General features: G+C 35.8%; 1 protein-coding gene across 1 annotated transcript in view; it reads left to right on the forward strand.

The window, feature by feature from the left end:
* The window catches only part of MTHFD1L (methylenetetrahydrofolate dehydrogenase (NADP+ dependent) 1 like), a 139,218-nt gene that overhangs the window by 40,965 nt on the left and 85,667 nt on the right, over positions 1-12,586 (forward strand). The window contains exons 17-19 of the mRNA XM_031611998.2: positions 765-841; positions 4,043-4,183; positions 11,778-11,846. Of these exons, the coding sequence (XP_031467858.2) occupies positions 765-841; positions 4,043-4,183; positions 11,778-11,846 (287 nt within the window). The remainder of the gene's footprint in view (positions 1-764; positions 842-4,042; positions 4,184-11,777; positions 11,847-12,586) is intronic.

The following is a 12,586-nucleotide window of genomic DNA, read 5'->3' on the forward strand; positions in this document are numbered from 1 at the left end:
TCTCTTTTTCTAGCAGAAACATTCTCCTGGTGTTTCTTCCTAAGAAACATCCTGATAAATTTTCAGCAGATGAGTGCTTTTTGATGATTCCCCCTCCTTTTTGGTTCAGCATATCTGAAGTTTCATGTTGTCAGTACAGAATGTGGATTGCTGCGATTGTTAGTGAAGTTAGCAGTTCCACAAGGCAATTTGGACATGCCCTTGCAATACAAAGTGTTTCCAGTTTAGAAAGACAGTTGTCTAAAATTGAAGTTGTGCTCAACAGCAGATGGTTGGTCCTAGCAACTGAAAAAACCTTCCTTTTGAAATTTGAAAACTCTGCAGCTGAATGTGGAGTTACTGTGATGCATGGAGGAATCAATGTGACAACATAATCATCCTTTAAAAGAGAAACAGAACAGGGTTAAGTGGTCTTAAAAATCAATTCTTTACTACTCAACAAAGAAGCAAATGATCTGAGGTAGGTCTGAGGTGCATTGTAGCTACAAAGGGTGATTTTTCATGCATAAATAAAGCATTAAATGCAGTAGAATGTTGAGTATCTGTTAGCTGAAAATCTTGTTCAGAGAAATTGTATTTTAGTTATTTCAACCTGTTATCTAATGGTATCAAATAGAAGCCAAGAAACCAATGCTGACATGCAGAAGCATGTTAAGCAGTGCTTTTCAAGCTGCTGAATCTTACATGCATAATAACAGGTATGCCTGGAAATAATGCAGGTCCCCAAGTCCTTGTTAATATGTTTTGCTATTCCCTTATTTCAGTTGTGGATACAAATGACAGGTTCTTACGCAAGATAACGATTGGCCAGGCAAATACAGAAAAAGGATTTGTCCGTCAGGTATGTAAAAGTAGTTAATATATCACATTCTGGACAGGCTTTGCTTCAGAGGCTGAGATGTTTGTTATCCTGGAAATAATTTCAACATGTTTCTTTGAATTGCAGTGGTAACAGCTATCAAGTTGATACTGCATAGCATTCTTGCAGTGCGTCTGATTGTGTTAATGAGTAACTGAAGTTTCAGGAACAGGAATCGGTGTATGTTATACAAAGTGTTGAAAGAACTTGAAAAAATTTTGTAGCAGTTCAATCTTCTTATGAATATAGAAGGTACAATTACCTTTGCCTTTATAAGATTAATCTATACCATTTTTCTCTTATATTTTATTTTTATTTTTAAATCCCTCAAAGCATTTATGTAATTTGAATTACATTTCAATTTGGTGTTTGAGAAAACCTTAGAGAAGAGGGGGAGCACTGTGGTCATTGGTCCAATTAGTGAAGTCTGAAAATGACCATTAACTTTTTATTAAAGTTTTCATTTTCCTGTCATGCACCTCAGCTTTGGAATGCAAAAATGTAAGAACTTTGAGCATGTGCTTAATTTTAATATTTTGTCTTGAAGGTATCGTTCTGAAAATTATAATGGGTGTACTTTTCAGTGGTGTAAAAAGCCAACCTCTGTTACCGTATGAGAGCTTCTGGAAGTTTTTTGAAGTCGTAGTGTTAACTTGAAAGCTAGATTTTACTGACACCACTTGAACTAGTATTCATGGTGTGGTTTGGGCAAATCCAGCTGTGAAGCAATGCAATGTGGAATAGCTCTGCCAGGTGGAACAGTCATTGCAGTGATGTGAAGCTGCTGCAAAATTGATGATGATTGTTGTAATCTAACAGACTAGATAATGAAATTCATGAAGCTCTGCTGTGAAATGAAGTAAGTAGCTATTGTGGCGTGGATAAAGTTTTTCTTTTTTTTGGAACTCTCACCTTCTTCTTTGTAATTTCAGACCTTCACTGAGTTTTGTGCCTAAATAAAGAGAGCAAAAACTAGTGCTAATGTTTTTGTTCAGTCAGCATGTAAGACAGTCAGACCAGAGGGAGAAATTGAAGGGAAATGCTTATTTCTTTTGGTTTTGAGCACATAGGGTAGAAACTTTTCTGTCTGTCACTTACAGAAAACTCGATATTAGCTGAGACTTGTCTCTGCTAATGGGCTGGGGCAGTACTTTGGTACATGTTTCTTCAACACTTGAGATGGTTTCATGCGTTTAGATTTCTTTCAGCCTGCCATCCTTAGCATGCAGCATTTTACTTCCACAATTATGCTGCTGGATTAAATGTGAGTTGTTTTACAGTAGAGTACTAGTTGACATATGCTGTCAAATGTTGCTTCTGTACTGTTTTGGCTAAAATGACTTTGATGCATTCAATTTTGATGCATATCCATTTATATTTTAACATGGTCTTACTGACTCAAGAAATAGAGAACAGTTAGGAAAATTCATTTCAGGGACTAGCCAGAGATCCAGATAAAACAGGACTTCATAGTTAACAGATGCATTTTATAAACACTTGGAGTGATGTTCTAGCACTCTTAAAATCAATGACACCTGTGTAAAATGGCAGAGCACAGCAGGCACAAAAGTATGCATTTTAATGAAGAGGGGTGCTGTGATTTCTAAAGAGTATTACATGACTGATGGCCTTGATCCTGCAATTGAATCCATGTGGGTGGATCCTTTCATCAATAGAGAACTGGCTTTACAGCTAAGGCTTCTGTCAGCACTTCGTAGGTGTGTAAAGGTTATTAAGAGTTAAAATAGCATCTGATAGTAAAATCTTTTGTGCCTGTTTTTTCAATTAAATATTGTCACTCTTTGAGCATCTACCTGGGATTCTTTTTCAGGCCTTACAGGTTTATACAGCAACATCAATGATTAAAATTTAATTTTTGCCTCCTGATAAACATCCTGATGAAGTTAGATTATATTCTACTGTAAGGATTAGGCATAGATTTCTGAGGTGTGTTTCCTGTCTTACATTTGTGCAATTGCTTACAGGGGTTTTCTTTTTAACTTCAGAAAAGATAGTAGCTTCCAGGACATCTCAACGCTGTTAATTGTGCATGCAGTTGGTTTTTTTCATATAGGACTGCTGCTAAGGGATACAGACATTTATATTGCAACTTCAGTATTTCACTGGAATTGCTATGCTGAAAATCTCACCTACAGCATGAATTCTTATTTTCCATATTGTGTGCATCTCCCTGGTTTTACCAAGTCCAGGAAATACTCCTGTGTCCTCACAAGTTTTGACTAAGCTTGCAAGTACATATAGGTCAGCCTCAATAAGATTGTTCTGGGCTGTAATCATCATGACAGAAACTAAAGGCAAATATGGAGAAATTGTTTTCATTTTTACCCCCATTTCATTAATGTATTGTGCTGTAAGAATATGCTTTTCTTTTCTGTTTACATTCTGGCAGCATTTGGCCTTGGCTTTACTAATAGTAAATCGTTACAAATACTGCTAATGTATTTGTACATTTCTACAACTTCTGAAGTAAAAGTACTGCTGAGGTACTGCACTACTTGTTGTATTTTTAGAGGGGTGATAGGATTGTTGCAGCATATAGTCCTTATTTTGTTTCATTTTGTTGTTGTTGTTTTTCCCTAATATATGTTTCTACATTTTTAAAAGGACAGGAGGGATATGTTTTACATCATCATAGATCGAGCACAAGACTTGGCAGTCTTGTAATTTTGAATTTATGTAGAAAAAGAGTGATCAAATGTAACAAAAATGTTTTTGAAACCAGAATTAAAGAAAAAAAATATGGAGAGCATTACAGGATGGGGAAAAAAAAAAACAAAACAAAACCAAAAAAACAATGTTGTGCTCATGCTAGTAAAACTAAAAACACATCTGGTAATTTTTTATTATTTATTTTATTTTTTTGCAGAAGAAATTCTTGATCCTTCAGGGAGTTTCTGCTAGGGACAGTGTGAGCCAATGAGCTAAACACTCCATAGTACTGGTCCCCAAGTAAATGAAGTGTAACAGAGAGCATTAATGAAGAAATATAAACAAAGTGTTTTGCAGTTACTCTAGCTTGAGTAATCTCAAAACCTGTGGGTTACAATTAAGAACTTGTTTGAATTCCAACCTTAACTCTATTTTTCCTAAGTCTTTTCCCAATGATTTCCTGTATTTGACCTGACTTTGATTTGACTCGTGATTCTCATTTCTGTTTTACAGGCTCAGTTTGATATTGCTGTTGCAAGTGAAATTATGGCCATCCTTGCACTTACCACCAGTCTGGAAGATATGAAAGAGAGGTTGGGGAAGATCGTGGTGGCTAATGACAAGAAGGGAGAACCAGTAACAGCAGAGGATTTGGTATGTTCAGTGCTGTGTACCTGCGAATAAACTGTGATTTGTTTGTTTTGCCTCTTGAAGCATTAGAAAGGCAGGTGCATGCCAAGCTTTATGCTTTGAACAGCGCAGTCAAAAACTGAAGAAAGATCATCTGGGCCAAAACTTGGTTGCAATGAGAACAAGATGATTTCTCCAACTCTTCAGGTAACATCTGGTTCATAAGTGTCTGTTCTCCACAACCTACTTGGATAGGCTTCTGCAGTTTTTAAGGCAAGCAGTTTTGGTGTAGTGAGTGAGTCAGAGAGAGAGCTGGTAATCTTTGCTACGGTGTTTGTGAAGAGTGCTGAGATATTACAGTGATAGTTAACACATGAACGTTTATGACACTAGATCAGAATGAAAGCAGATTATTCTTAATTATTAATAATGCTTGGGACAGTGTTATCTCTTCATATCATTAAGTCATCACTAGTTTTCTACTTGCACTTATGAAAGAGATTAATATGGTCTTCCTTTATGTCAAATCCCAGCCCTTATAGCCAGACTGTAAGTCAGCAGACAGTGGTTGCAAGCGCGCACCTGGTTCTTTATGACTGGTTCTTGTGAAGTCTAAAGTTACACCTTGCAATCCAAGTTTGTGCCAGGAGTAAGTTCACTGTAATGGACTACTGCATTTTAGAATCATAGAATCATAGAATGGTTTGGGTTGGAAGGACCTTTAAGAACATCTAGTTCCAACCCCCTGCTATAGGCAGGGACACCTCCCTCTAAACCAGGTTATTGCTCAAAGCCGCATCAATACAGGCCTTGAATGCTTCCAGGGAGGGGGAATTCACAACCTTTCTGGGCAACCTGTTCCAGTGTCTCAGCACTTCCTAATATCTAGTCTGAATCTACCCCCTCCTAGCTTGAAGCCTGTTTCCCTTGTCCTGTAGCTACTGTCCTGTGTCCTTATCAAAAGTCTTTCCCCAGCTTTCCTGTAGGCTCCTTTCAGGTATTGGAGAATGAGCAAAAGGCACCATGTCAACAAAGACAGAAAATCCACAAGCCAGGAATATCTTTACAACCACAATAGTTTCAATTTTGGTAAATAAATGAAATCATACTATCTAGCTTTCATAGGCTTGAGATTGATATTATGATAGGAGTATGGAAATTTTTAAGTATGGTCATCCTTAAATTTAAAGGCAAAAACTACTCCCATTTATGCAGCAAACTTCCATTTTAACGCATCTTTTCATCTGTCATAAATTTTGGAATATCCTTTATGAAGAACTATATTTAATGTTCTTGATGGCAGGTTTTTTCTTTGTTTTTCCTTTCCAATTGCATGACTTGGACTCAACTGGCAGAGGGTGGGGAAACAAGTTACCTTATAATGGATATGCAAAGTCTTTAATGAATTATTGATACTAGCATTCTGTGAAGGTACTTTAGTGTATTAATAGTGCAAAATATTTAATCTATTTTAATCCACTTAGCACTAGTCAGCTTGATGTAAGAGAACAGTCTTGTGTAGCTTCTTTCATCTATAATTCAGTGAAAATATGTTAGGTCTGAGATTATGAACAATGCAGAAATAACTTGAAAATGTTTCCATTAGGTCCATAAAATGAAATTTATGCTCAATAAAGTATCTTAGTAATTTGGTTTCCTTTGGTATTTTCTAAACAAACTTCTTATGCTTAGTACTTCAGTTGTTTGATAGTGTTACTTGTGCTGAACATGTGTTTCCAGTACCTCTTTAAAGCACTGTTCTATATTGTTCTGTGTTATTCAAAGGAAGAACTACACAGAAAAAAAAAGAAAAAAAGCACCACAGTGTCAAGAATATGTATTAGTACCATCTGCAGCTATGTTGTTGCATTCTTCAGGTTCTGTTCATATTACATACAGGGACAATTTGAGTGCAGATTGTAGTTGTGGAGAAACTCCTACGTCCTTGCAGAATGTGGTAGAGGTGAGGATAAAAGCTATAGGAAGAGTAGGAGTGTGGTTTCATGGTTAAGGCAGAAAAGTGCCTTTTCAGAGAGTTGAATTTTATTATTTTGTTTTTCACAGTTTGTGTGTGTGTCTGTCTCTCTGAATCTTGTGGTACAGGAAGAGTTCTGTGTTCCTCCATGTGGTGCAATACCTGGGATCTAAACAATTCAAATCTATGGGAAGGGTGAAGAACTGACTTTGAACAGAATCAGAAGTAGTTATTTTTATGTTGTCATAGAGTGGGCACCCCAAGTTAGTGAATACTTTTGAGTATAATCTTTGTGCATTCACTTCTTTATAGTTATTAATGTTGATGAAGAAGTAAGATGTCATGATACCAGGTTTTAAGAAATGTCCTAAGAGGAAAAATTATCAAATTCGATACTAGTTACTTTGTGTAAGGGGGAGCATGCTGTGAAAATGTACTGCAGAAAGTTGAATCCTCTGGAGACAATAGCAGGAGATGTATGATCGAAGATCATACAATGCCCTAAATCATACACGTGCAAAAGATAAGTTTCAGTTCTGTAGAGTGATGCTTCAACCATTTTTCAGCTTTATTCCTAGTGGTAATCAGTCTGTTTGAGTAGCTTGCAACTAAGCATTTTATTTCTAGACTTTAATCTCAATACTCACTCTATGTTTGTGCCTTACGTAACTGTGCTTCTGCAAGCGCAGCTTTTGACTCCTGTTGCTTTGGACTGCTCAGGTTCTGTCTCCTCCTCATACATGTTAGATGAGGATTCTATTAGGATCAAGGGGAAGACATCTTTGCTTGTGATATGGATGTCCAGACTAAAAGCCTGATGCAGAGTGTAGATATTGTTGCTACATTCTAGGCTGTAAGCACACTGTGTATTGCTTTATCAACAGGATGAGCAGAACTGAGCATTCACAAATGAATATCTGTGAACTGTAGCTTTGGTTTTTTGAAGTTTAGTATCTTGAGTAAATTTTAGGATGTGATAAGAGGTTCGAAGTGAAGCCATTCTCCTCCTGAATTTTCATTCTTCTTCAGAATCAGAGGCAGAGAGGAGGCCAAACCAAGCAACCCAAACCTTTACAACTCATAAAGGGAAGAACTCAAGACAGCTGAATGATAACTTGCTTTTCCAGCACTCTCATTCCAAGAGCAGTTCAATCATTATGGCTTATGTTTTCATAAGACAAGATCAAGATTAAAAGCTTGAATCTATAATAGCTGGTTTGGTATAGAACATTTTAGCCCAAAGAACTGTAGTTGCTTATAACAAATTTTAGCAACAGCTTTATTATGAGAAGTACTCACACAACATGACTAATGGGTGCTGGTCAATCCTACCTACAGCTAAAAAAAATAAATTAATTCTGTTTGTCTTTTTATATATGTGACAAGGTTGAATTTATTTAAGTTTAAATGCTTGACAGTAGTCTTTAGTTCACTGAAATCTATTTGAACTGAAACCACTAAACCCTTCTCTGTGATTTGTTTCCAGAAATACACGCAGTATATTTCACAAAAACACAATTGCTCTTAATTTTGACGTTATATTCAATATATTTATAATAATACAATGGTAAAACCTAAAATACACATTGGTAGATATAAAACAGATGCAGCGACCGGCTAGGGATAATAGAAAAAAGATAAATTGAATATTTCATGAGTTGAGAAGACTTCTTCCACAAGAGTATCTGGCCTCTGTAATGAAACGTATAGAAGTCTTTGCCAAAATGTGGTGTTCATTGTACAGTATTTTGAAGTCTGAATTGTTTTTTGGCTCATGCAGTATAGAAGACTTTTGATGGACACATGCCATATCTTTATGTGAAATTAAATGGATATGTATGCCCTAGATTAGTATTTCAGCAGCTATGAAAAATATTAAATAAATGTCACTTTTTTTTTTTTAAATAAGACTTCTCAGTTTGCTTTCTGTACCACGCTGTTAGATTTCAATAATTCCAAGACAGGAAAAAAAGCTTCATATTTATTTTTATAAATGATCTGTCAGCTGAATATGTTTTGTTCACTGGTTCAACAGAAACAGTGTGTACATACTTTACTTTAGACACAAGTAGTTGCAGCCCTTCTTGGTTTACAGTTTAAGGTTCATTTTTTTACAGAACTGATACTGCAGAAAAATATTATCATTTTGTTAGAGACTATAGTTTCAAACAAAAGGAAGTTATATATACTTAGTTATTTTTCTTACAAAGAAATGCAGTGTTTCTTTGCCCTTCAGTCTGTGTAACCCTTATTCATTTCTCAGTAGTTACTTTCAGTGGCCTTCCTTATCATCTTTTGCTGGCTTTCATTTCCACTCTTGATAAACTTCAGAGACTGTTCCTGTGGAAGTGATTTTGAAAGAGTGGATTTTCATTTAAGTTTGCTTTTCCTGTGTCATGTAATTTTAATTTATTCTTTGCTCTGTGTTGTCCTGGGGAGCATATCTGCACCATGGAAGGGGTATTATTTTCACAAGTATTTATAACGGTTCCAGTAGGGAACCCAAGAGAGATGGGTGTACATATTACATTCAATAATTAGTCCAACTTCTTTCTCTTAACAGTAAGTTAGTAGAAAGATAATGATCCTTAGGCTCCTTACACATTTAATTGGTGTGTAAGTGTCTTAAGTGTCTAATTTCTTTATGGAAACATTTACCTACCTCCTCTAAATTAGAAAAGAGAACTTGATTCCTCAAATATTTTTGCAAATCAGATCTAGTGAGCCGTGGCAATTATTTGCTAGCTGCTTGGAGGACCAGGGATAGGAGGGAATGAAAAATTATTTTGACAGTTATGGGAGACAGATACGAAAATGTGGACTAATTTTTTTATTGACACAAATGTATTTAAAACTACAAAGGCAGATAGATATGATGTCCACTAACTTGAATCTTCATCTCCTTTTCTTTGTTTCAGCATGGAATACAGTGATACAATGAGCTGTGTCCAGATGCGTGTCTAGTATGAATGAAGTTTTTGATAAAATAGAAATGCATAGAAAGCATTTGGATTATTTTTTTTTCCTCCCTGTTTTCCAGATTGGTGAAAAACTATGAGAAATCAAAGGAGAGAAGATATGAGTCATTACTGACTTGAAGAGGAAGGGGGGGAAAGCATTCCTTTTATTTTTTTCTTTATCTTTGTTGTCATCATCACCTTCTCCCCCAAAGTCTTCTTTCCAGTCAGTGTAGTTTGCATTCTTGTCCTGAATAATGAGCTTGGTGGTCTTTACAAGCATGAAGCAAATGACAGAAACTTCTAGTCAGGTGTTACAGCTGGCATGAGTTAACACATGTCAGGCCTCCAGCAAGCTTCCTAAGAAGAGCATTAGAGCTGATCCCTAGCTGCTCAGGTAGTTAACCTTGCCATTGACCAGTTGGTAGACCTAATGTAAAGTTTTCTGTTGGCATTTTTTCCTCCGAAATTTGATTTGCTTTTACAATTACAATTGCCTTTTACATGTTTTACATGTTAAGATTGTAAACTACTTCAGTGTCCATGCACTGAAAGTGTCAGCAGCTGTTTCTCTTTTAGCATACAGGCAGATGGCAGATGAATAACTTATGCTATATGGTATTGGAAAAACTGAGATAGAGGAGGAAACTAAGTAAAATCAAACAGCTTTTCTCTACAGATATTTCTATCGCCTGTAACCTCCTGACAAGTGCATGTATGTGCTCCTGTCTTCTGTGAGACCGAACATGAAGAGCTCGCCTAGATGTTACAGGATTATCTTGCTAGCAACTCGGCATAAGCATTGTTTCATTCTGTGGTGGAATAGAATTGTGCCACTGATCTCAGGGAAGCTGTATCAGCTGGCTTGGAAATGATTAAAAAAAAAACAAAAAACAACAGGAAAACAACAGGCTTTATAGATCTGTTAGTTAGATGTATTGAAAACTGATTTTTTTTCATGAATTCAAATTCCACGTTGTGATAAATAGTGTTTTCATAAATTAGAAGGATTAAGAGGTAGGCTTTAATGAAATTTATTCCATGTCATTTTAAACTGTTAGAGGTGGAACTGGGAATTCGCTATTTTATTTTCTAAGTTCTTCAAATTTTAGGAGTGAATGAAATCATTTTTTTATAAAGGAAGCTGTTATATTAAACAGATTTAAGATTTAGTAGCCTAAAAATATGCCCACTTCAGAAAAAATTTTGAGACTAAATTAGATGGTATCAAGGGAAACAACATTAGCAGCTCTTCCAATTCAGAAGAGGGAAGACAAGACTGTTTTGCTACCCATTTCTCATTACATCATTGTGAATCTGTTGGGGTTTGCTGATGGTAGGGGTTTCTATAATGGGGGGAAAAAAGATCTTTCCCTTAACTCTCCTCTAAAGTAACAATTGCTATGCTTTAGTATAAATCAGTTGTACTGTTTTATTTTTAATTCATTTTTTTCTGAGGTCAAACATAATCCTTCATTTTCTTGTTAAGTGTGAGTTCAGGTGTGATACTTAGGGGAAATCTTAATTCATATAAAAATGCTATAATGTTATACTTATGTAATGATGGTGTACTTTAGTGTCTCTCATCTATCATGAGAATTTTAATGCAGTGTAATTTTAGCACAGACGCTATTTTTGTTGCTATTCTTTGAAGGCTGTAGTTTGGCTCTTAATAGGCTACTCAGATAACAGGTTCATGGTTTTCAACCTTCATTTTAAATACTTTATGGCAGCTTTTATTTTTATTTGGCTTTAATGTTTCTTTTCAATATAATAATGTTATTATTAAAGTAATTTTTTTGTGTTCTCTGGCAAACCTTTGAGTTACTCCTTGTAAAACTGCTACTTTTTGTTTTTTCTATTCATGATTGAGTTCTTTCAAAAACAAAACAAATTCTCTTATCAGAATCTAAATAATTTAGGAATAAAAAAGGAATATATGTTTTCTGGTTTCTAGATAGCACTCTGCTTGTAGTTTGATAGTGCTGTGCATAGTCTTTTTTTAATAAAATGGACATTGAATTTTAGTGTAAATGCTGTATGAGGATCATGACAGTGATTCCTTCAGGTCCCTTTGTCCTCTTGTCATCACAATGAGGCACCTCGAATTTTTGATCTCAGGATGCATTTGCTATCTATTCTGCGCCTGCTTTCTTCCTGTGTCTGTTACACATACAGGTCTCACAAGTTACTCTTTCTGGTTTTTGCTAGCTACTGATTCACACTATTGATTCTGTCTTGAAAGAAATACATCCATCGTATCTTTGAGCAATTCTATCAAGTTACTGTCATCTTGCTGTCTCAAATCTCAGAGGCCTTTGCTTCCACTTCATCTTTTTTTTTTTTTCCTGTGAACATCTTCACACTGATCACTTAATATTCTGTTTCTGAAGAATATTAACCTTCTGTCTTTTACCCAGGTTGTACCCAGAGTACAGTCACTACTATTTCAGCACTGTAATGCAATATGCTTAGAAATCTTGAGGTAACTTCTAAATATAGATGTTAGGAAACACTAATATGACTTAGCCATTATAATTTGTGAGCACACTTTCTCCTTTGGACTGTAAGTTATTATTGTTTGTTTTCCTGTTTTTACTATACTCTCAAGTGTAGCTCGGAAACATTGCACCTTAAAACTGATTTCCTTAAAATGTGAACCCCTTTTTTCTTTTTTTTTTTTTAGGGAGTAACAGGTGCCTTGGCAGTTTTGATGAAAGATGCAATTAAGCCAACACTAATGCAAACATTAGAGGTGAGTATGGCTTGCAGTTTCCGCCCTTCTCCAGCTTTCAAATTCCACATTGTCCTTGCAGTACTTCCCTCCAGTGACCGCACTTAACTTTCAAGGTCAAGCCAGGGTCAACTCTATAATGGCATTTTAGCAAATGTTTGTTAACTGATAACTCTAGTTGCATTTATACCTTTGGAGTCCTTTTTAAAAAGAAATTCCTTTGTTTGAGACTCTGGCTTTAGCCATAATTTTGCCTAGAACTGCAAACAAGCTGCAGTAAATTGCTGAAGTTCTTCTAAGCACACTGGAAAGCAAGTTGGACTTCCATCTGTTTCCCGTCTTCCTCTTGTATAAAAGTTTCCTTTTTATATGTTTACTTTACATGTATGTTCCCATGATAGTCCCCGCATCCTATCATTGGGCCATTCTATTCAGAGTTATATTTTGCACCATTTAGAAATGTAGAAGACTCCTTCTGTCTGTTTAGAGGTTTTCAAAAGAGGGCTAACAGCCACTCTTTCCAACCATAGCACCTTCAGGGATTAAATAAAGTCTTTGCTCTGTAAAAGGAATAATTTATGCTTATCCTAGTGAGCTTTCTTCCAGCAGCTCAAAGAAAGCAGAATTAGTGCTACTTGACTTAGTGACTGGTAGACTAGTATTGGCTTTTTCAGTAGTATGCTGAACAGTGAATGACATCTGTGGGGTCAGGAAGAGAGAAATATGGGGAAATAATAGAGAAGATTTGGAAACAAATGCGT

The sequence above is a fragment of the Phasianus colchicus genome, chromosome 2 (genome assembly GCF_987193195.1).
Source record: "Phasianus colchicus chromosome 2, bPhaCol1.hap1.1, whole genome shotgun sequence".
In the NCBI taxonomy this organism is placed as follows: Eukaryota; Metazoa; Chordata; class Aves; order Galliformes; family Phasianidae; genus Phasianus; species Phasianus colchicus.